The sequence below is a fragment of the Arvicanthis niloticus genome, chromosome 7, assembly GCF_011762505.2.
Source record: "Arvicanthis niloticus isolate mArvNil1 chromosome 7, mArvNil1.pat.X, whole genome shotgun sequence".
Classification (NCBI taxonomy): domain Eukaryota; kingdom Metazoa; phylum Chordata; class Mammalia; order Rodentia; family Muridae; genus Arvicanthis; species Arvicanthis niloticus.
In genome coordinates, this window is record NC_047664.1 from 88,725,022 (window position 1) to 88,748,772 (window position 23,751).

The window sequence follows — 23,751 nt, forward strand, 5'->3', positions numbered from 1 at the left end:
GTTTTGACAGATAAACTATGTTCAGAAGTGAAATATAAAGTATACCAGAGAATCCACCGTCATGTTTGTTATGCATGGCACAAAGGAGTAATTTGAAATGCTTCCAGTTAAAATCCTAATAAGACAGATCCATATTTATAATTCAGGTCCATGTAAAACGGATGGATTACTGAGAGCTCATTAAAATTCAGTGATATTGAGAAAATGTTTCTCTTATTAAAATTAAACATAGACGTTATGTTCTACCGATATTTCATTAATCTTTTTTTTCCTGCCTCTCCTTTGTTAAGGTCCACCATGAGTGAAAAATGGGACTCAAACTCTTCAGAAGGCTGGAATCGCATCTGGAGTGGCAATGACACCCAGCGTCACTGGTACTCAGATATCAACATCACATACGTGAACTACTATCTCCACCAGCCCCAAGTGGCAGCTGTCTTCATTAGCTCCTACTTCCTCATCTTTTTCCTGTGCATGGTGGGAAATTCTGTCGTTTGCTTTATTGTGATAAGGAATAGACACATGCACACAGTCACAAATTTCTTCATCTTAAATCTTGCAATAAGTGATTTACTGGTTGGAATATTCTGTATGCCTATCACATTGCTGGACAACATCATAGCAGGTACGTTGACTTGTATGCTGTAACAAAGATGATCTGAGAAAACACATACCTAGAGTCAGAGTGGACTCATACATTCATTGATAGATACTTATTGAGTTCCTGGAAGTGTTCCAAGTATCTGTCTTCATAAGATGAACATTTCTAAACAAAACATGTAATAAACAAATAGATGTATGGGTTTGAGGATAAGAACTTCTCTCTGACATGTCCGGGCCCAGGTTATCACTTCTCTGGTACCACTTTACATTTAGAGGTGCAGGGCAGTGTATTTCCTAATCCCGGTAAGGTGTTCATTCAGAGTGTTGATTTAGTACTGTGGTATTAATTGAGAGTCAACATTTGATATATTCACATTCCTATCTATGTACAAAAATAATTAAATCATCTCAGCATATCAGAGTTATCCAAAGTAGGACAAGCTATATAGAAGTGCATATCTGCTCATGAGCCTCAGTTTTCTGTCATACTTATTTTAAATTAAATGATTACTTTACTATTTTGCATATAAATCACCTCACTGTGCCCTTGATTTTGCTTCCCAATGGTTAGCCACTTGCAGAATCTTCTCTCTCTCTCTCTCTCTCTCTCTCTCTCTCTCTCTCTCTCTCTCTCTCTCTTTTTGGTAATATATCTAAGTAACATGCAACTAATGTAATTTTGTTTCTCAGCTGCATAACACAGAAATTTCAATTTGGTGATCCACTTACACCACACAAACGCAAGCATGGATTCACATGCTTCACCATCTATTGGCCTGGGCTAGGACTACCTTGGTGATTGTTAGCTCACCCCACTAATGAAATCTCAGGGCTTTCCACATCTTTTTGTCTTTGGTCCTCTGTTTTCTGGATGCACAATTTTGTTCTACTTTATTCCTTCCTAAGAAATAGCACATTGTGGTGAAACACTTCTGAGAACTTACACGTCCATAAATGTCTTTCCTTCACTTTCACACTTGAGTATAGTTAGCTATGTGAACAATTCTGGGCCAGACATTTTTCCTCTCAGAATTTTAAAGGGATTGCTCTCTTATTACTTCTTGGAAATGTTTGAGTTACTGTTGAAATATTTCACTCTTGCTGTCTTTCATTTAAGTTGTACATTTTTCATCCTGAGAGCTTTTTGAGTTTTCTTTATCCCCCAGTGTTCTGAACTCTACAAAATTAGGGTTGGAAGCTGCTTTTGTATGGTTTATTTATTGCACTGGATAAAAACTACTCCTTTCAATCTGAAAACAAATGTGCTTCATCCTAGAGAATTTTCTTGGCAAGGTCTTTTCCCTTCTTTGGATGTGTTCTTCACAAGGAAGAGGTCAGGGGAGCCCTTTTCATTATGTCTCATTCAATGTATGTGTCTTGTTTTTCAAAGGTGTGTGTGTGGGAGGGTATATACCTATAAGATCAACATATTAGCAATCCAGGCAGGGGGACTGCAAGTTAAGGTTCAGTGTGGTCTACATGAAGCCACTGTGCCCAAAATTCAAGGATTTGAGACTAGACAGATTGCTTAATGGTTAAGAGCAGTTGCAGAGGACCTAGTTTTAGTTCCCAGCATCCCTTGTTGGTTGGCTCAAAACTGTCTATGAATCTAGCTTCCAGGAGATCAGATGCCCTCTTATAGCATCTGTGGGCACCTGGACTCACCAGTATGTACACAGACACCCTCATATTCTTGACTTTAAAATTATAATAAGCCTTTATTTTAATCCAAGAGCTAAGTATGTTGCTCAGTGTCAGCATGCTTGCCTGGCCTATGTAGAGCCCTTGAGTCAAACTGGAACACTGTGGGCAGAAAGGGTTTTCTCAACCTTCATTTGAGTTCTTCTCTTTTATTGTCTTAAATTACTTGGCCCTATTTTTGTTTGTTTTCTGTATGTAACTCTACTATCATTTTATATTTTGGGGATTATTGGTAACATCTTTATTCTGTTTTTGTGTGAGTTTTCTGTTACATAGTCCTTTCTTATGTTCTCTTTAATTTATATTTGAGGCTTCCTTAGTATTAAAGACCATTTAGTGAGGATCTCTACGTGTTCAATAGACTCACTGAGGAATCTAATTTTATAATCTAAACTGCCTGGGAGGCTGAAGTAGGGAGATGTGAGTTTGAGGCCAACCTGAAGGAGATGGTGAGACCTTGTCTCTGAAAGCAAAGTGAAACAATCAGAAAAGGCAAATTCAAATACGGCTGCTGTTAAAATACACTCATTTGTGCTAATAGAGATTAGATATGAGTAATTGTTTTTTTGAGAAACTACAGGGTTTTTTTTTTTAAATAAAATGGACTTTTAAGATCTAAAACCCAGTGTTTAGGAGAAGCTATTTTTTTTTTAATACCAAATGAATATTCAGAAGGCCAGATAGCTTTATTGATTTCTCTGAGAACTGCCCTAGTCACTGAGGTTTAGGTAGTAACTGCAATATCTGACTGTCATTCATGCCAAGAAGTTTCCACTATTCTGATGTCACTGTCACGCTAGTCATGCACTGTGCGCATCTGTATCACATGTAATTCCCAGTTCCTCACAATTTATGCAGTGTATTTCCAAATTAGTAAATTAATATCATTGCTATGTTAGTCATTTAAAACAACGTTTCTCAACCTGTGGATAGCAACCCCCTGCAGGGTCAAATAATTTTTTCATAGGTGTCACCTAAGACCATTGGAAATAACAGATATTTATATTATAATTCACAACAATAACAAAATTGCAGTTCTGAAGTAGCGATGGGAATAATTTTATGGTTGGATCACCATAGCATAAGCAACTGTATTAAAGGGTTGCAGCATTAGGAAGGTTGAAACCACTGGTTTAAATCATCACAACATAAAGTTTGGTGGTGTGCACTCTGGAAACTTACCTAGGTTTAAATATTTTTAAGCTGGCTGGAGCAAGGTATATAGTTGTGGTTTTTACCTTATGTAGAGATGCCACAACTTAGAGAACAGACTGTTTAGAATCTTTTCCAGGGGATTAAATACAGTATCAGGAGCAAAGTACTTCTTTATAGTACCCACGATGTAAACATTACTGCATAAGTCTTGCATTGTAGATGCTGCGATGAGCAAGTGTGTTCTGTGTGGAGAAATTATTGAAAGCACTGGGGTACATTATTCTACATCTGCTTTCATTTCTTGCCTTTTGTTAATATTTGCTGTACAGTGAGGTAAAATAATCCTCAAAGTCTACTCTATCCCCCATCCAGGATGGCCGTTCGGAAGCAGCATGTGCAAGATCAGTGGCCTAGTGCAAGGGATATCAGTTGCGGCTTCCGTCTTCACCTTGGTTGCAATAGCCGTAGACAGGTAAGTCAGCTCCAAACCATGAGACCCAGAAAGAGGTGATGACTTAGTTCCTACATCTTGTCACCACTACTAAATGGTACTGAATATACTCATACAACTATATACCTGCTTGTATTACAACAATTAAAGGGCACGATCCCAAAATCATTGCTTCACTGAATATTTGTAACAAATTGCACAATTCATATAATTACATGTAATTTTCAGTTCTTAAAATTTAATATTTTCCATGCAGTTACAGCTAGTGAATATGAATCAAGTGGGTATTTACTTTTAGAGTCACTGACACATTGTTTTTCCTCTTTGCAAAAAGTATATTAACAAGGGCAGGTGGATCTTCCATGTTTGTTGTTACGAAGCACATCATGTTTTTGGTAAGAGATACATGATTTTCGTGTGTGTGCTCAGTCAAAATAAACATCACAGTTTTTTCACAAAACACATTTACAACAAGGGTGTCCTACAAGTGAATGTTATACATGAATTAGGGAATCTCTACAGTGAATGGAAGCTGTACTATCATTTGTATTTCTACTTCAATCTGAAGTTTAAAAAATTTACTTCCACTCACAGTTGGTACTTAAATGTCCTTAAATTCTTTGAGCAATATTTGTGGCGTAACACTGGAAAAAAATGTAAAAAGCATTGGCTCTCTTTATTTTTGAAGGTAAATGAGTTTACAATCAGGCAATTTATGATTTTTTTTTAGTAATATTAGAGAGATTAAAATGAATGAAGCCAGACTGCATAAGTCAATAATTCAATTTGGATACATTTCAAAACCATATACTGCCTGAGAGATTGCCCAGAGATGCACATAGTATGTGAAATTTGAAACATTGCGGATACAGACTAATGCTAAAAAAGCAGAAATACATATGCAGGAGGGGTAGCTAGCAACTTCAGAATGTCTCTGCAAACAGGAAGGTAAATGAGCATGGAAAGCTGCCAAGAGGACTGCAGCTTCAGCTTTAATGTTTGCTGTGAGGCAGAATGCTGTAGAGAAGAGAAATAACATTTGTTTGTTCTGAAGAACGATGACCCTAAAGGACATCATGCATTTTCTTCCACTTTTTGTGCTTGAAAATTTAGTGAGGTAACTTGATAAATGAATGCAAAGTTGTTTTATTCTTTTGCATGGCACAGTGCCTTGATCTGCAGCAGGTTATTGGCTTTTTGATTGTATATTTTACATGTATCCCCGTGTAGTGTTTTGTCAACCTTAACCAAGCTAACAAGCTAGAGTCATCTGAGAGGAAGGAACTTCAACTGAAAAAAAAAGCCTCCATACATCCAGCCTGTGGGCAAGTCTGTGTGAGGGGGTTCTTGATTAATATGTGTGTGGGGGTGCAGGTCATTGTGGGTGGTACTATCCCTGAGTAGATAGTCCTGGAATGATTAAGAAAAAAAGTTGTTCAAGCTAGTATGGTGTCTGCCTCCAGGGTTCTTGTCCTGAATTCCCTCAGTAATGGAGTGTGTCCTGAGAATTATAAGGTGAAATAAATCTTTCCTCCCAATTTGATTTTGGTTGCGATCTTTTGTCTGCTGTGGTTTGTTTGTTTGTTTGTTTGTTTTTAAGACAGGGTTTCAGTGGATAGCCTCGGCTGGACTAAAATTAACTTTGTAGACCAGGCTAGTCTTAGAGCTCCATCTGCCACTGAATTTTGAGTGCTGAGTTAAAGGCATGTACCACCATACCCTGTCTAGGTCATCATCTTTATCATGGCAATAGAAACTCTTAAGACAACATATGTTTGAGTTTTTTTCACAGTTATAACTTTAGTTTCATTTGTTTTATTTCTAACAATCTGGAGAAGGTATCAACATTACATAATAATATCAAATTATCACTCTTATTACTACATTTTAATATTTGACAATTTCATACATGTATGTGATCTATTCTGATGACTCTCTCTCATAGCCTCTCTTATCTCTGCTCCCACCACTACCAGCATCCCTTCCTTCTTTTCTACAAATCTCTTTCCCATACTTATGACATGCTATTTTTTTTGTGTGTCTCATAGATTTTGATAAGACAGTTTATGTGACCATGACTTTGCAATTATCTTAGAGTCTTGTGGGCTCACCAGTGGGTACACAGTGGATGCCAACTCTCACCACTTCCAGAATGTGCTAATAGAATATATTCATCAGTAAGTCATATGGCCCCATGAACCCCTTTTCCATCCACAGCTCACTGCTAGATGGGCCAAACTTGTACAGGTCCAATACTACTAGATATAGCTGCTGTGAGCTCATGATTGCTGTCACCATATCATGCTTTGAGGATGGCATTTCACAGCCTTTTTTCTCCTGAGCCTGAAGGGCATAGAGCAAAGGTCTTCTTAGGTCTGAGTCTTCAACTACCAATTATTCTTAGAACCCTGTGCAGCTATGACTATCTGCATTCATCAACATTTTCTGAAGACGGCCTTCTCTAAAGTTAAGGTTGAACATAGCCATTGTCAGTGGTTGTAAATAAAGGTATCCAAAAGGATGCTTGGTGCTATTTCACTTTATCTAAGCAGCAATAGGTTCCTCCCTCGGACCTGCAACCTCTTGACTCAGGGTTTTTGACTTGGTGTAGAATACTAAGCAAGGGTTCCATCTGTGGAGCAGACTCAGAGTCAGATCCAGAGGGGAACTGTTTCACCCCTAACAACTGTGTCATTATTTTCCCAATGAGCACATCTTGCCTGGCAGACTGGTTAATAATGTTCACAGCTGATTAAGAAGTTTATGTCCTAACACCCTCTGGCACCCTGCAGAGCACCATCTGGCACTACATAAGCTAGCTCGAAGGGAGAAAGCTTCCAGCTCAATTCTAGTTTCATTTCTCTGTATCTTGCATGTAAGATATGTGGTATCTTCAGCAACAGAGTCTTATCATATCATTGTTTAGTTACAATGTGTCACAGAAGTTAATTTGGAGTTTCTATTCAGCCATTACTTCCTTTATCTGCATAGCTGTCTGCCAAGTAATGAAATCTGCTTTAGAATTTCACAGAAACAAGACGTATATTTAACAGGTGATGACAATGTTGCATAAGAGTAAATACATATTACAATTCATTATAATGCACATCCAAAAATAATAAGAATCACAATAATAAAAGCTGTTGGGGGCCGACTTTTAGCAGAAAGCGGCTATCAGCTTTGCAGCCATCTTGAGCCATATACCCTGACATGAGATTTAAATTACAATAGCCTACAACAGCTGAGAACACTCGGATAGTCTTGGTTTAGATACCTTGAGATTAAAGGTGTGTGAGATTAAAGGTGTGTGACTTAATAGTATACTTAGAAGTATAGAGATCAGAGTTAGAGACAAGACCTAAGGGCATGATTAAAGGTGTAACTTAGAGGCGTGGCTTAGAATCAGACTATAGAAGATAGAACCAGAGATCAGAGAATATAGACGGAGATCAGAGAATACAAGGGATCATCAGAGACGAATCTCAGACATTAGGTAGAATCTGCCGTCACCCTCGCTCTTGCTGAACCCCCGACCTAAAGACCGGAGCGGCAGCTTGGGCCTGGATACAGTGGCCGCCCAAACGTGGGTCGGCCCGGGCCTCAACATTTTGCTCAGGCCGAGACATTTTTTGGCCACCCCAACGTGGGACTAGTGCGGTCCTCAACAAAAAGAGGTAAAATTCCTTAACAGATTTTGAATCACCATGCTCAACCAGGAATAGAGAAGAAGTCTTCATCAGATTTCATAATGGTGCTTCTCAGAGCCATATGATTGTGAAATATCTAAAACCACCTTTTGGTATAAGACGTTAATAATTTATTACTCTTGTGATTCTGTGGGCTGAGTGAGCACTGTTCTCAGTCTCCTGCACCCTAGATCACTCACACCGCAGTGTTACTCTGAATTAAATTGAGATTGATGTACCTAATGTTCCCCCAGGGCCTTTCCCCATGTGCTTCTCATCCAATTTAAGTTTCTTGGAACCTGGAAGCTCCATTTTCAGAAGAAGCATCCAAAAGGACAGCCCTGATGTACATTCTTGTTAATGTCTACTAGCCAGAACACATTCCATGGCCAAGAACAGAAATGAAATAGTGGGAACATTAAGAACCTGAGGGGGAATTGGTTCATGGATTGCTACTGATGAGGTCTCTCCCGCAGTACAGTAGATCTGGCTGTCTACTGAACCTACTGTTCTGAAATCCAAATGCTTGGGTTGAAATAATGCATAACAATGAACAAGATTGTAGTGTTTCCTAAATCCACATCTTCATATTTTAATTTGTAATATTTAAAAGAACATCTCATGCAAGCCCATGGGACTAAGTCTATGGCCAAGTTCTAAGGGGCTGTCTATAGATGAATAGAAAATATTTAATATATTCAATATATTCCAATGTGATACAATTACTACCTTTTCTCATGAATAGCATCTCAGTGGCTATTTGCATTCATGAGATCACATGAAATGAAACAGCATTCATTTTACTTTGAATTAAAACTTATCTTCTGTCAGTTACATAAGTCGGGGTGCCACGCTGCATTACCACACGTGCTAACTTTCTGTGTTTTCGAAGAAAATGTAGACGTATGTCCTCACACTTGTTGACGTAGTGCCTCACTGATCTGTACCTCTCCTTGCAGATTCCGGTGTGTAGTCTACCCCTTTAAGCCAAAGCTCACTGTCAAGACAGCTTTTGTCACGATTGTGATCATCTGGGGCCTGGCCATCACTATTATAACTCCATCTGCAATAATGTTACATGTGCAAGAAGAAAAATACTACCGTGTGAGACTCAGCTCCCACAATAAAACCAGCACAGTCTACTGGTGTCGGGAGGACTGGCCAAGACAGGAAATGAGGAGGGTCTATACCACAGTGCTCTTTGCCACCATCTATCTGGCTCCACTCTCCCTCATTGTTATCATGTATGCAAGGATCGGGGCTTCCCTCTTCAAGACTTCAGCACACTGCACAGGCAAGCATCGCCCGGAGCAGTGGCACATATCCAAGAAGAAACAGAAGGTCATCAAGATGCTACTGACTGTAGCCCTCCTTTTCATCCTTTCCTGGCTTCCCCTGTGGACCCTGATGATGCTCTCAGACTATGCAGACCTATCTCCTAACCAACTGCGTATCATCAACATCTATGTCTACCCTTTCGCCCACTGGCTCGCCTTCTGCAACAGCAGTGTCAACCCCATCATTTATGGTTTCTTTAACGAAAATTTCCGCAGTGGTTTCCAAGATGCTTTCCAGATCTGCCAAAAGAAAGCCAAACCCCAGGAAGCCTGTGCCCTGAGAGCTAAGCGCAACATGGTCATAAACACCTCTGTCCTGCTGGTCCAGGAACCTGCGTCTCAAAACCCAGGTGGGGAAAATTTGGGATGTGGAAAAAGTGTAGACAATCCCACACAGGAATCCTTGATGGAGGAAATGGGAGAAGCTACTAACAGTACTGAGGCTTAAAAAGATAGTGTGGACCCCAGTTCTGTCCGATGTTATAAAGTATATGAGTGTGGATATGTCTTTAAATGCTGTTGCTTGTTGTGGCTTTGCGTTTCTTATATTCTGATGGAAACATTTACTGAGAGCCCTGTTTGTCAAAAATAAAAGTATGCAAGTGATCTTTCTAACCAGCCTTATGGTACATGAAATAGTCAGTGACTTTCATGTTTGCCTGAAATGTTTCAAATGTCTGACCATTCCCATTTTAACAATTTATTTTATATGAGTCAAGTAAATCAAGCACCTGTGTTTGTTTTTTGTAAGTCTGTCATTTTATCTGCCTGTCTCTCTGTCCATCCATCTTTCCTTCTGTCATCCATCATCTATCTATCTGGAACAATGGCTCTCAACTTGTAGTTCACAACCACTTGGGAGATCAAGTGACCCTTTCACGGGGGTCACCTAAGGCCATCAGAAAACACATATATATTTACATTACACTCACAACAGTAGCAAAATTACAGTTATGAAGTTGCAATGAAAATGATTCAATGATTGGGGTCACCATAACACGATGAACTGTATTAAAGGGTCCCAGCCCTAGGAAGTTTGAGAACCACTGGTTGAGAGGAACACACATCTCTCTAAGTTGTGCTGGAGATACTTTGCATGGAAGTACATTTTGTCAATTATAATTGATTTAGCATTTGAAATTAATGTGCTCTGCTTTGAAATGGGTTCTGCCTTTGAAGAAAACTATTGCATTACCTGAAGTCTTTGTTATTGATTTCTCGTTCCTGTCAATCAATCTGGGTGACTCTTAAAGCAAGATGCTGCAAGCCCATCAGTAAGAATGGCCCTGACACTTCACTTTATATGCTAGAACTGCAGTACCAAGGAAGGAAAATTGTATTTCTTATAATTTAAAAGTTTTTTCTTTAAAAACTATGAAGTTAAAGAAATCATAATACTCAGTAGAAGTTACTGCTGGGGCTTGAGCAATGACTCAGTGGCCAAGCCCATGTGTAGCTTTTGTAGGCTGACTACCATTCCCCACCTGGTAGTGGTTTACAACCATCCATTACCTAAACCCCAGGGTATCTAAACCCTCTCCTGACTTTTCCAGATACCAGGCACAGGTTTGGGGCAGATATACGCAGGCAGGCAAACATCTTATACACATAAAAATTAAATACATCTAAGAAAGTTCTTAAAAGCAATGACTGTTGGCTTCTTAATATTTTCATAGGGTTGAGATCTTCATTTTAAAAGAATGTTCAAGCAAAAAGACAAAATCCTTACATGGTAGAGCAGGTAGCAGGGAGCCACTTCTTTTAAATTTCTCTTTTAAAAGGGACATCAGAGCTGCTCAGCTGTTATCCTGAGAGTTCCCTGGCATATAGGTAGAGCAAGGACCCTTTTCCAAACTTCCTACTGGAACCAGTAATTGAAAATGTCACACATAGATTTGATAACCATGTCACCATCACACAGAGTAATTATTTCAAGGGGCAAGCTCATCTGGGGTAAGATAGGTCGCCAGAAAGTGGGGTATTGCAACAAAATAGTTTGCTTGTCAAATGAAAATAAATTCTGGTATTGAAATAGCATGTCCTTACATGGCTACAGTTCAAGTTGAAAGGTTTTCAACAGGTCAGCAAGAGATAATTATTGAAGTTTGATCTGAACTGAGTTATGGCATGTTCCTTTCTGCTATCAGGGTAGCCAATCCTTTGAACCTTTAGGTTAGGAATTTCTCCCTTTCTTCTTGAATTATTGATGTTCTGCTTATGGTTGGTGAAATTGAACATTACAAATTATTCACCAGGGACTATGCCTTGCTGCTTGTGACCTGGATGGACATTTGGCTGGCTGGTACTCAGGACACTTCCAAAGCCCTCAGCTCCCATCTTCCTGTATGTCCACAGCTATGTTTCCTCATTGGCTTCTCCTTAATGGCTGTGGTACTCACTGCTAAATTATGTCCTGGTCTTGGCACTTTCAGCTCTTCCTACAGTTGGCAGAATCGTCTTCCTTAAGTAGAATCTAGGCTCAACCTAGATTGTTTTGTGCTTTTTTTTTTTTTCTATTTTTTTCCGGTTTCAACTTCCTGTGTGACCATTCTTTAACATCTGTCTGAGAGGGCCCCCTCAGGAAGTCTGTCTGCATTCTTAGTGCAGGCAATTCCATCTTCATTCCAGCACATTGGTGATGTCCAGCTCAGAGTAAATGGGAGCAGCAAAGGGAAGGATGGAGAACACTAAAATGCCCAAACAAATGTACTGTTTCCATTATGAAATCATAGCAGGGCATGATTACATCTGTCAGGGTAAGACTTCAGGAAAATACATTTTCTATAGCTATTTTTTTTTCCATCTGCAAGACTTCAATCACAGTGGTTCTGTGCATTTGCTATTCTGTGACTAACAAGTGATGGGAGACAAGCTTGTAAAATAAAAAGCAGAGTGGTTATCACTTGCTATGGGGGAACCACTGCTATTTTGATTATTTTATACTTATAAAACTATGACATAATAATACAATAATGTTAATATCGTGTAAAGCAGTTTTCAAAATATACTTTAAACCTCACAAAGTACTCTGAGGTATATGGTGTCTCCATTTTTCAGAGGGCAGCAATGAGTTATAAGTTATTTCCTCAAATCTTTTTCTAAAAATATGTATATGCTTGAATATATATATATATATATATATATATATATACATATATATACATATATATGTATATACATATATATGAAGGGCACGAGACATGCATATAGTGTTGACATGGAGAGCAGAAGAGGTTCACAGATCCATGAAGCTGCAGTTAATGCAATCTACCTGAGGTAGGTGATGGGAGCGAAACTCAGGTTCAGTGGGAAACAGAGAGTGCTCTTAACTACTGAACTATCTCTACAGCCCATGTTCCTAAAATCTCAAAAACAGCTGAGAAGTCAATATATATAATTCAAAAGAATTTTTAACATTTTACCCCAATATTAACTCATCTCTGTGTTATAGTGAGTTTGTTTTGAACTCGTCAATAACTATTTTTCAATAGCTATTCCTTTGGTTGTACAATGAACAGCTTTTATTTGTGGAATTTTGTAGAATTTACAGAACAGAATAAGTTATGTATGTCTTTCCTCTCATAAAGAAAAACCACTGGTTTAAAAACTTATTCTAACTAGCTCTAGGCTCAGCAAGTCCGTCAGCAGCAGATACCTGACACCGTTGAGGGATGACAAGGTGGACATTGCAATAGAGGAAGTGGCGAGGCAGACACACTTGGAACACTTTCGGCTTTTACTATGGTCGGGAAGTTATCTGTGCCCAGCTTGCTCTCTTGCACGGCTGTCTCAGAGCGGCCTCAGCACACACACACTTGCTTTCCTCATCTTTGCTACCCTAAGAAGTGAGCACACCGCTGAGTTCACTGCTCTGCTTACTAGCCAGTGCAGCCGAACATTGCTCTTTGTTCCTAAATAACTTATGTTTCTTCTTCTCACTCTTTGACCCACTTCCTGAGTTAGTTTTGTCTTTCCATTTGTTTCTTTGTACCTTTTGTGTTTTAGTGATATCAGTCCTCCATAGCAGAAAGAATTTTTTTTTTTTTTTAGTTTAGTTTTTTAAAGGCAGTATCACTTTATGGCAGCAGAAACATCACAGTTTATTTTTTATCATTGTTGACGGTTTTAACTTGGAAAAATATAAGTGTTTACAAACACTTGCATGTCTTTACTTTTTCTGTCCTTATCATCTCCTTGACCTCTTCTGGAAACCATCACGCATCGTACTGGCTGCCGGGCTAGCTCCTCTCTCTCCTCCCGAGTCCTCCTCTGATCCTGGCTTCCTCTCCTATTTTCTGCAGGATGCACTCGGCCCATTTCCCTTCACACACTGGCTCCTTCTCTTCCTGCAGGACTCAGCTCAAATCTCACCTGCTCATTTCTTCTATTGTAAATCTCATTATCTCTAATTGACTTAAAATCTCACTTACATACTTGTGTAGTATCTGTATGCTCTACCAAACAGTAAATGTAAGGTTAAGATTTTTATCTCATAACTTATTTTATTTCCAGTCTTTAAGAGAGTATTTGGCACACAATAGATGAATGATAAATATTTGTTGAGAAATAAATTGAATAGTTACAAATACCTTATGATTTTTGTTTATTAATTATGGTACAAGCCATATTTTATTTTCCATTGTCGAAAGAAACCCAGAATGCAATAGAAGTATTAGGTAATTCTGAAATGCAAATTAAGTAAAATGAAAGTCACTCCTTATGCTACTTTCATGCAGCAATCACTGTTCTGTCACTTTGGGGCATGTGCATGCTTTCACTAATAAGGATGTGATTCTGTGACATATGTTTTATACCTGTGTTATTAGTTAAATGTATCAGAGATTTGGTTCTATGTTGTTTAAGGGTTTCCAAAATATTTCACTGCCATTTCATTATTTACTAAGCATCTCTGTAGTTGGAAATGTCACCAAAGTCTTATTTGTAAAGTGTGTAATTATGTAAAAATCTCATAACAATGAGAATATTGCAGCATTTCAGAATGACCAAGAAGAAATGAAATTGCTTGGCTAAAATGCATTTCTTAATGTTTTAATGTTCATTATAAAATGCCATTTAACTCTTTAGAAACACTTTATATGCATCTGTGGTATAAGACAATTTGTTCACCTATACTCTCAATTATTGCAATTTCTAGAAAACTTTTCTTTCTAATCTGTTTGGTGAGAATGTATTACCTCATGAATTATGGTTTGAGTGGTTAATGTTTCCCACAGGCTCATGTGTTTGAATACTTGGTCTTATAAAGCTGTGTATGATGTCTTGTTAAGTTTAGAGAGTTTTCAGGTTCTGCTGTGTAGCAGAAATAGGTCACTGGGAAGAAGCCTTGAAGATGGTATCCATGTCTGCTTCTTGCCCCATGCTCTCTGCTGCCTGATGCAACAAGGTGTCAACGAACACTGCAGCAAGGTCCTGCTACTATGGACTAAGCATTTCTAGGTGTCATGTCTTTCCTACCATGATGAACTGTAACCTTTGGAACTGTGAGCCAAAATAAGCCTTGTTTATCTTAAGATGCTACATTAGGTACTTTAATCACAATGATGAGAAAGGCATGTGGTGCACAAAATGGTACTGAGAAGTGGGGTAAGTTTTATGATAAACATGCCTGTGTGGTTTTAAACCTTTGGAACTGGTATTTAGGGGGCATATGGAACAGCTTGAAGCTTGCCATGTGTATCTTAGATCCTGAAACTCCGACTATGGATATGGAGGGAAGGAAGACAGCATAGACACATAAATACAGGCACAGTGAAGCCAGGATCAGGTGGGCTTCTCTAACAGCTCCAACCTAGAACCTCTACATGGGGTTGACTAGTCTAGGTAGGAGAGACTGTAGGCAAGCAGTCTCTGGCTACAAACAAAGGAAGCTGCAGTTATCAGTTTTATGCACACTGATTAGTTGTACAAAAAACATGATCAGTTGTTCATGGATACTCAGAACCCCTCCAAGGAGAATTTTATGACCCTTCTTGAGCTTACTACATATAAGCAACTGTCTAGCTTTGGCAAATGTCTCATGGGTTTGAGCCCTGGAGTCCTGAAAAGGGCCATGTCCACGTCAAATATACATTCTTGCAGGACTCCACACACCCAGGGCTTCCTCTGCTCCTTACGGAAGCTATGGACTAGAAAATGCCTAGAATGTTGAGAGCAGAGTCATTTTGATGAAAACTTGAAAGACCAGAATGCTGAGGGAAGTGCAGACAAACTGTGACTAAGAGGTTTCTGAGGGGAACAGGACTGTATTGGGAACTCTGTTAGAAGACGTGGGTGTCCCACTATGCCCATCAATGTGGCTCCTTGTTGAGGCCCACACTCTGCCTCAACACTTTGCCTCAACGCTTTTGGGGCTAAGTGCTCTGATCAAGAGAGAGTGTGGCTCTTGGGGCAGGAGACGCAAAGAATGGAGACAAGACAGGGTGTGATTCAGTCTCTTCTATTTTCTCATGTCTCCCTCAAGTCTCTCTCTCAAGTCTCTCTTATGAAGGGAATTCTGAGGTATTTATATACACAAGCAGGAGAACACAGGTGAAAACACTTTACCACGTGCACCATACAGCTGAGGTCACTAAACAGCAAAACAAGCTATGTGGGATAAACAATATATTTATCAGAGTGTGCTTCAGCTGTTATAGGCTTTTGAAAACCAAGTCTTTCATCAGGGTATATGGTTCCAGATGGCTGCAAAGTTGATCCAGCCGCTTTCTACTAAAGTCAGCTCCCAACAGCTCCTTTCTGTGACCCTCAAAATAACACTCAAACAAGTCCTGGTCTAGTTGTTTTGCAGTGCTACTGGCCATGTGCATAGTGAGAATCTAGCACAGAAAGCAGAACAGGATGGTGTGGGAAAGGTACATTTGGTAAATGAGGAATGTGCTTACTAGATTTGGAAAGCTGAGGCAGGCAGATTGTCATGAGGTCAGGCTCATGATTAGCTACATCGTGAGCTCCAGACCACCTAAGCTCCATAGGGAGGCTTCATCTCAAATTAATAAGTAAAAGAGGTCAAGTTGTGGACAAAGTAGATACGAAGAAATATCTATGGATGTTTTAAGAGTACCACTATTTGGAAACTTTGTACTTCAAATAAAGATAAGAGCATGTTTGGAGAACAAGACTCCACTTGTGGGAAGCTCCAGCCTATAGAAATAAAAACCCATTGGAAATACATTCATTTCAAAAGAAAACAGAACTATAGAATATGCTGCTTGGACAAGTCCACCAAAAGGAAATGATTTTTAAAATCATTCAGCTAGGCATTCAGAGGCCACTGTAGCAGTGTTGGAGAAGGGGAAGCTAAATCTCAAGCAGGCAGAAGAATTTGGTCTCCAACAGGGCCAGCCATACCTCCTAATCCTTCCAAACACTTCATCAACTAGGGACTAAGTGTGTAAATGTATGAGCCTGTGAGGCACATTCCAGTTCTAGTGACCACAGCAAGGACGTGTGTTTTTCCGGGGTTTCCAGAAAGGAAAAGAGCCTTATAAATTTCCTGAATTTAGCCCACTCAAATCTTTGTTGGATTTAAAACCTACATGTTAGTGAAATTATGCATTCATTAAGTCACCAAACTAGTGGAAATTTGTTACATCCACAATAGAAATACTATCAATTCTATGTGGGATGGAGCAGAAGGGAATGGCCACCATAGTAGAGACAATATTATGTATCACCTTGGAACATTGCCATAAAATGTTACTTGGTTAAAAAAAAAAATCTGGTTATAAGAAGCATACTACTACTAGAGGCTCAGAAGGAAATAAAGAACTGTTACTGTTAATTGGAGGAAAGAAGATCTTTGGTACACAGTGGCACAGTTTAGCAAGATTCTATCCTGCTTTGAGAAACACATTATCAACAATGAACTTGGACATTCATCAGAGGGCTTTTACAGTTACTGAGGGCTGAAGGGCTTAGTTTGTGCTAGCCAGTAGGCAGAGGGTATTTTTGAGAACTGTGTTATTAGTGTGCTTACTTGATGGTTTTGTTGGTCCTTCACGTAAAACTCTAAAGAGATCAGTTAAGGAACTGTCAAAAAGTAACAATGGTAAAACAGAACCATATCGTGATGATTTTGGAAAATTCGGAGGTTGTACAAATCACAAATTCAGGATTTGCCCTTCATTGCTAGCTACTTGGTTGCATAAAAGACTCAACATTTCCATAAAAACAGGGATTCATTGCTTGTTACCAGCTGCATGTCTATGTGTGAGAGACTCAGTCTCCCCATCAAATTCAAGATTGCAAGGTTGCTGCCAACTGCATAATTGTGTAAGGAACTTACTCTCTCCATCAAATTCAGGGTATGTTGTCCATTGCTAGATGCATGGTTATGTGTGAGGGGATTAGCCTCTCGAAGCATTAGTGTGTTCATGTGTAAAAAATATAAGAGCATGTGTTCACAGATGACGTCTATGCCATAAAGCACTGGACAATGTTTAGTCTTCTTGTCATGTCAGTAATGTGCCTCACATACCATATATTTTGGTTGGTCAAGTCTATTTTTCCAAATCAATTTCAAAATGATACTCTAATATACTTATTGCACCTTAGATAAAAATTGAGATACCTGATTGTGAATAAGAATGGATATAAATAAAAATACTTTCCAAATAAAAATTTCTGTTTTTTTTTTTTTTTATGAAGTGTTTCTGACGAATAAATATGCCATGGTAGTGAAGGCCTTAAGAAGGTTCCTCCACTTATTTTTATTCACGTGTATTTGTCTGTGCTTTCCTGTCTGGATATGTGCGATGCGTGTTCAGTGTCTGAGAAAACTTAAAGCAGGAATCAGATCCCTTGGAACAGGAGTTATACTTGATGTGAGGGGTCTGATGTGGGTGCTGGGATGAAAATCATGTCCTCTGCGAGGACAGCAAGTACTTAGATACTGACTTATCTCTGGGACCCCACTACTTTTATTTACTCCCCAAAGTCCAAAATATAATGAATGTGAGTAAGATTTCAGGTGAAACACTTTACCAAGAATTATATTACTTAGCATTTTCCTTTAGTAATTATTATATGGATTCCATTTTACTGAAAAAAAATTTAAGATTTAAAATGTATTTGGAAAATTATGTTGTAGCTACATCAGAATAGTTGTCTCTTTTAAAAACATAGTATGTTTTCATTATAATCAGAAATCTAACTTAAAAACACTTAAACCTTCCTGTTTTTGCATTTTGTTGATTGGACATTTTATAGTTTTATTGAGGTATATTTTTTTGTTAAACAAAAAAGTGTGGGTAGTGAAGGTGTTTCATGTGATAAGCTTGACCACAAGCCTTCGTGAAACCTTCACCTCCATCACAGCAATAGAGGCATCTAAGGCCTTCTGAAGTTTCCTTGTGTTCCTTTCTATGTGTCCTTGTACTTGTAGGAAAATGTAACATCATAGTTCCTCCCTTTAAGGATTTTCAGTACACAATATCACACTGTTAATTATAAGTACCATGTTATATAGCATAGCTTGAGTGTATTCACCTACCATGGCCTTCTCTGTGCTTTTAGACTTCAGTGTTGTATGTAAATATCACAGAGGCACTGTTTTGTCCTATCAGGTCTCATTAGACTCTAGCTCAACTCTAGACAGTTCTGGTTCGAATACTTTAGCTCTCTCCATCTACTCCAGCGGTTCTCAACCTGCCAGTCCCAACCCATTCAGGGGTGTACATGACCATTTTACAGGAGTCACCTAAGACCATCTGCATATCAGATATTTACATTATGATTCATAACAGTAACAAAATTGCAGTTATGAAGTAGCCACAAAGTAATTTTATGATTGGGGGTCAGCACAGCATGTGGAACTGTATTAAGGTGTTGAAGTATTAGGAAGGTTGAGAATGACTGTCCTAGCCTGTAAGAATGTGCTCTTCTTTAAACCATTCTAGCCATCTTACCATGAATACATAATCAAAATGGAAATAAAACAGGACATGGCAACAACAGCAATGAAGTCCACACATGTCTAGTTATCAATGGCTAAGAGAACATGGGGTTTCTAAGCACAAGTCAGATGAGGGAAACAGTAAAGGTTTTGCTTGACTCCCATAATCTAGAAAAACCCATTTCTGGTGGACAAAAGGCTATTGTGATCTTCTCCAATGCAAATGATTATTTGCCTTCCAGATAAAGTTGTAAGTCAGTTCTCAGAGGCAAAGTTCATGAATTGAAGACCAGGTCCTCTTGAAGAATTACTTAGCACCACTGAAAGTATGTATGAAAAGTTTTATGCAATTTCTTTTGAAAGACAGACTTGTAGCCAAGACTAAATTTCCACTGGGAGAAAGAGTATGTCTGGATCTATGCACTGTGCAATGTAGACTTTAAACTGGTATTGTTCTGAGGGGGAGGGCAGAAATATGATTACACCTCCTAATTAACACTGACGCAAATGTAGCCGAAGTGATTAACAAAGAACTGGATCATAATGGGTCCAAGTAATTACTCTGCACTTGTTTTTACGGTTTTAATCCCTCAGTGTATTTTTTAGGGTTGAAATATTTAGCAATTGGCAGATTCCTTTTCTCTCTTTCCAAATATACAAAGTCGAGTGCATTTTTGTAGGAAAGGGATGCCATTTTGCAAAACTTGGAAGTTACTGTTCCTTTGATGTCTAAAATCCAGTAACAGGTGTAAAGCTTAATGCTCATCAAATAGTTACTTCTTAGAACAAACTGTTCTCTCTGAAAATTTTAAAATATTATATTTAACTTTTCTTAGAAATGGTAGATAAGTTGACTTCATTTGTTCTTCCCTGTACTTGTTAATATTTTTCTATAATTTTATCTTCTTGAGTGTAGCTAGGACCTATGACTTTCTCCTAACCAAAACAGCATAGCAAAGGTGATCAAACATTGCTCTGTGTTCTCATACTTAAAAGACAATAGACCTATCTCATCATTTCTTGCTACCTGTGAATAAGTATGCTGTCTTGAATTCTCTAGTCCCAAGGAAGTAAGACTTTTAGAAAGATCTGATTCAAGTAAGATACAGTGATGTATATAATGTCATTTGTGGCAGCATACTTAGGATCAAATTATGTAAAGGAGCTGCTTTTCTCTATCGTATTAGTGACAGTGTGATTCTTCCAGACTATTTGTTTAATCATGTCTGTTTCATGTTCACAAGATGGCTTCCAAGAGCCCCTAACTCACCTCTTCATAGGTTAGAATGGTAGAAGTTTATCAGACATCCAGAGACAAGTCACATGTATGCTGCTGAAGGAAGTGGCCACATCTGAAAAAAAAATAGGATTTGTCTAATACACACCACATGAGTCTGATAAGGGATTCCAAAGAGTAAATGGAAGTATTGCTGGCCTGTTACATAAAGAAGACAAATATATTTTTGAATAGGCAAATTTCTACAATTGCCTTATATGTCATTGCTATGCAACAAAACAAACCTCTTTTCTAATACTAGATCTTGAAAATTCCTCCACCTCATAAAACACAATTTTACCACATACTAAAGGCAACTTTAAACCACTTCTAAAACAAGACAATGCAAATTCATGTTCTGTTATAGTTATCTGAGCATCCCCCGACAAGACACCAAGCCTGTGGGTTGGTAAAGGGAACAGAGATAAATCACTCTGGAGACAGTTTTAAGAAACAGTATCTACTTTATTCTATGTGGGCGACCACTCGTATGGTGGAAGCCCATGACTGATTGGTTAACACATTTTCCTGGAATGGATGGTGAGCACTCATACCACCAGGGTCTCTATGTGGAAGGAGAAGTGGAGAATGCAGACTCAACTGCTGGCCAGCTATTGGCTTCTTATGTTCCCTTAGAATTCAGTGTTCTGACTTCTGAGGCATTGTGTGCCATGCTTGTTATTTAGAAGCACAGTGTGCCAAGTAGGCTGGCTTCCACGTTGTGCCTGCATTTTCTTCTATGGTGCTCAGCTGCTGAATCAACTACCAAGTCACAATGATGTTACTAATTGTGATCATAGATCTTCATGGTATATAACCAATGGCAAGTGGTAACTTGAATCATTCTTCAAACAGAAAGCAAAGTATCCATTGCAACAAAATTGCCACAAAAATAAGGTTTAAAAAAAAAAGCATGCAGTAATCTCTGGTCTTCACTCTTGTCTCTAGCCAATCTGGAGGATTCTACTTTTTAAAAAGGGCATAGGTGAAGAAAATGGCCCAGCTCTTGTCTGCATGGCTGTGGAAACTGTCCTGAGAAAATTTCAGTAAGTAGAAATTTCTGGCCTCTCTTTCTTTGGCAGGAAATTTTTATCTGCTTATATTTTTAAACTCCATAGACTAGTTGTCAAAGACTTGGGTCTTTCAAGTCAAGATTCTTGGGACTGTTGCTTTATCAGGCTCTCTTTATTCTCTCTCTCTGAGCTCAGTGAACCAATTACAATGCCACACTTCTGCCAATGTGTTACAGAGAGGCATCTCCTTAGGTTGCAAGAAATAAAAACTGACTTAAACTTACATTTTAAAAAATACTTATTTTTAGCTCTATGTGTATAAATGTTTTACTTCATGTATGTAAGTGCACCCTGTAAGTACAGTGTCTTTAAAGGCAGGAAGACAGTGTTAGATTCAAGGGAATTGGGGTTACAGTAGATTTTTACCAGCCATGTGGGTGCTAGAGACCAATTCTGGGTCATCTTAATTCCTGAGCCATGTCTCCAGCCCTAACTTGCTTTTTATTTATTTATTTTTGTTACTATATTTCTCTAAGTGCTATTATCTATCTATCTATCTATCTATCTATCTATCATCTATCATCTATCATCTATCTAATCTATCATGCATGTATTTATTATTTATCGGGTTTTTTAATCTTTTGTTTCTTTTTGAGATTAATTTATTTATTTACTTTGTATACCAATCATAGCTTACTTTCCCTCCTTTTGTCCCAGTCCCTCCCTCTCACCTTGCCTCCACACCATCTTTCTGTTCTCCTCCGCTTTTCCTCAGAAAAGGCTTGGAAAAGGGGAGGTGCCCCATAGATATCAACCCACCTTGACATATCAAGTAGCAGTAGGACTAGGCACATCTTCTCTAATTGTGACTAGACGAGGCAGCCAGTTAGAAGAAAGAGATCCAAAGGCAGACAATAGAGTCAGAGACTGTTGAGAACCAGAACCGCACTGCCCCATGATTTGGGGCTACGTGGTCCGAGGAGAGCAGACAACAGGGTCTAGCAAGAGAAATAGAGTGGGGATGGAGGGGAAAGAGACACGAAGAGTGGAGACAGACAAGACAGAGAGTCTGATTAAGTATCAAGTCTCTAGTCTCCTTTTTTGAAAGGAAATCCTGTATATATATATATATATATATGCTTTGTCACATGCCTTGTAGGCGTGGGTACCACGTGTTTCTTGCAGGTGCAGATATCATTTGCCTTGCAGGCATGGATACCATGTGCACCTTGCAGCTGGGGGCACTAAACAGCAAAACAAGATATGTGGGATAAACAAGATGTTTATCAGAGTGTGCTCAGCTGTTGTAGGCTATTGAAAAACAAGTCTCTTGTCAGGGTATATGGCTCAAGATGTTTGCAAAGATGATAGCCGCTTTCTGCTAGGAGCTGGCTCCCAACTAGAGACAGCCCCTGCTCCTCCTGTTAAAAGTCTCACGTGAAGACCAAGCTGCACATCTGTTACATATGTGCAGAGGGCCTAGGTATGTTCATGTATAATCTCCTTCTCAGTGGTTCAGTCTCAGTGAGCCCCTTTGGGCCCAGATTACTTGATTCTGTACATTCTCTTATGTTGTCTTTGACCTCTTTGAGTCCTTCAATCCTTCGTCCCTGTCTTCCATAGAATTCTCCAAGCTCCACCTACTGTGTGGCTGTGGTTCTCTGCATCTGTTTTCTTCAGCTGCAGGGTGAAGCCTCTCAGATGACAGCTAAGCTAGGCACATTCCTGGAAGTCTAGCCTAATATCATTGACAGTGTCAGGGGAAACTTTCTCTCATGACATGGGTTTCAAGCTGGGCCAGTCATTGGTTAGCTAGTCCTTCAATTTCTGCTCCATCTTTACCCCTGCACACCTTGTTGGCAGGAGAAATTGTAGGCCTTTAGTTTTGTGGCTGGGTTGGTGTCCCAGTTCCTTCATTGGAAGTCTTTTTTGGTTACAGACAGTGGCAGTTTAAAGTTCCATGTCTCCCATTGCTATGAGTCTTAGTCACTCTCATAGATTCCTGGGGGTTTCCATTGTCCTAGGTGTCTAGCTTGTCCCAGAGATGTGCCCTTGCTGATTCCAGTTCTCTCTCTCCTACTCCATCCCACCATCCTCTCCTTTCTTGATCCCTCCTACTCCTCTCTCTTACTTGCTTTCTACAGGAAAAAATATTAATTCTATATTCTAAGTAGTCTCTCTTTGGTAATGGAGATATGGCTCTACCCACGTGCTTAAAGATTGAACTCTACCCTTTTTTATCTCTCAACTTTAGTTTCCCCTAGGTTGGCTGAATTCCCCGGCACAATCTCTTGTAAAATCTAAGACTCATATCTTAAAAGCTTGGGAAAAAACTTAGCATGATCTTCAAATTGATTTCTGTTTGCTTGCTTGCTTTAATATTATTGTTATTAGTTCTATGAGAGTTTTGTACATGCTGTTCATATTCACCCTTTCTCCCGAGCTCTTCCCAAATCTACCCCATTGCTACCACCCAACTTTGGGTCCTTTTTATTTTAGATCTTCAAGGATAACTGGGGCTGTCCAAATATTCTTGGGTGTGACCTATGTCTGGAACATGGTCAAATTACCAGGGAATACATACTTAGAGAAAACTGGTTCTTTTCCTTCCAGCAG

The 23,751-nt window shown here is 39.0% G+C and overlaps 1 protein-coding gene across 1 annotated transcript; it reads left to right on the plus strand.

The window, feature by feature from the left end:
• Window positions 1–297: 297 nt before the first annotated feature.
• Npffr2 (neuropeptide FF receptor 2) lies at window positions 298–17,544 on the plus strand. The gene is made up of 3 exons (XM_034509360.2): window positions 298–625; window positions 3,832–3,931; window positions 8,556–17,544. Exons 1-3 carry the CDS (start codon window positions 298–300, stop codon window positions 9,379–9,381), a joined length of 1,254 nt encoding a protein of 417 aa, XP_034365251.1. The 3' UTR covers window positions 9,382–17,544.
• The last annotated feature ends 6,207 nt before the right edge of the window (window positions 17,545–23,751 follow it).

What these genes read in the sequence shown, in the direction of transcription:
- Npffr2 (XM_034509360.2), top strand. Translation starts at nt 298, where the DNA reads ATGAGTGAAAAATGGGACTCAAACTCTTCAGAAGGCTGGAATCGCATC. An exon ending in GCTGGACAACATCATAGCAG is followed by an intron (nt 626 to 3,831) that starts GTACGTTGACTT and finishes TCCCCCATCCAG; the next exon opens with GATGGCCGTTCGGAAGCAGC. An exon ending in GTTGCAATAGCCGTAGACAG is followed by an intron (nt 3,932 to 8,555) that starts GTAAGTCAGCTC and finishes CTCTCCTTGCAG; the next exon opens with ATTCCGGTGTGTAGTCTACC.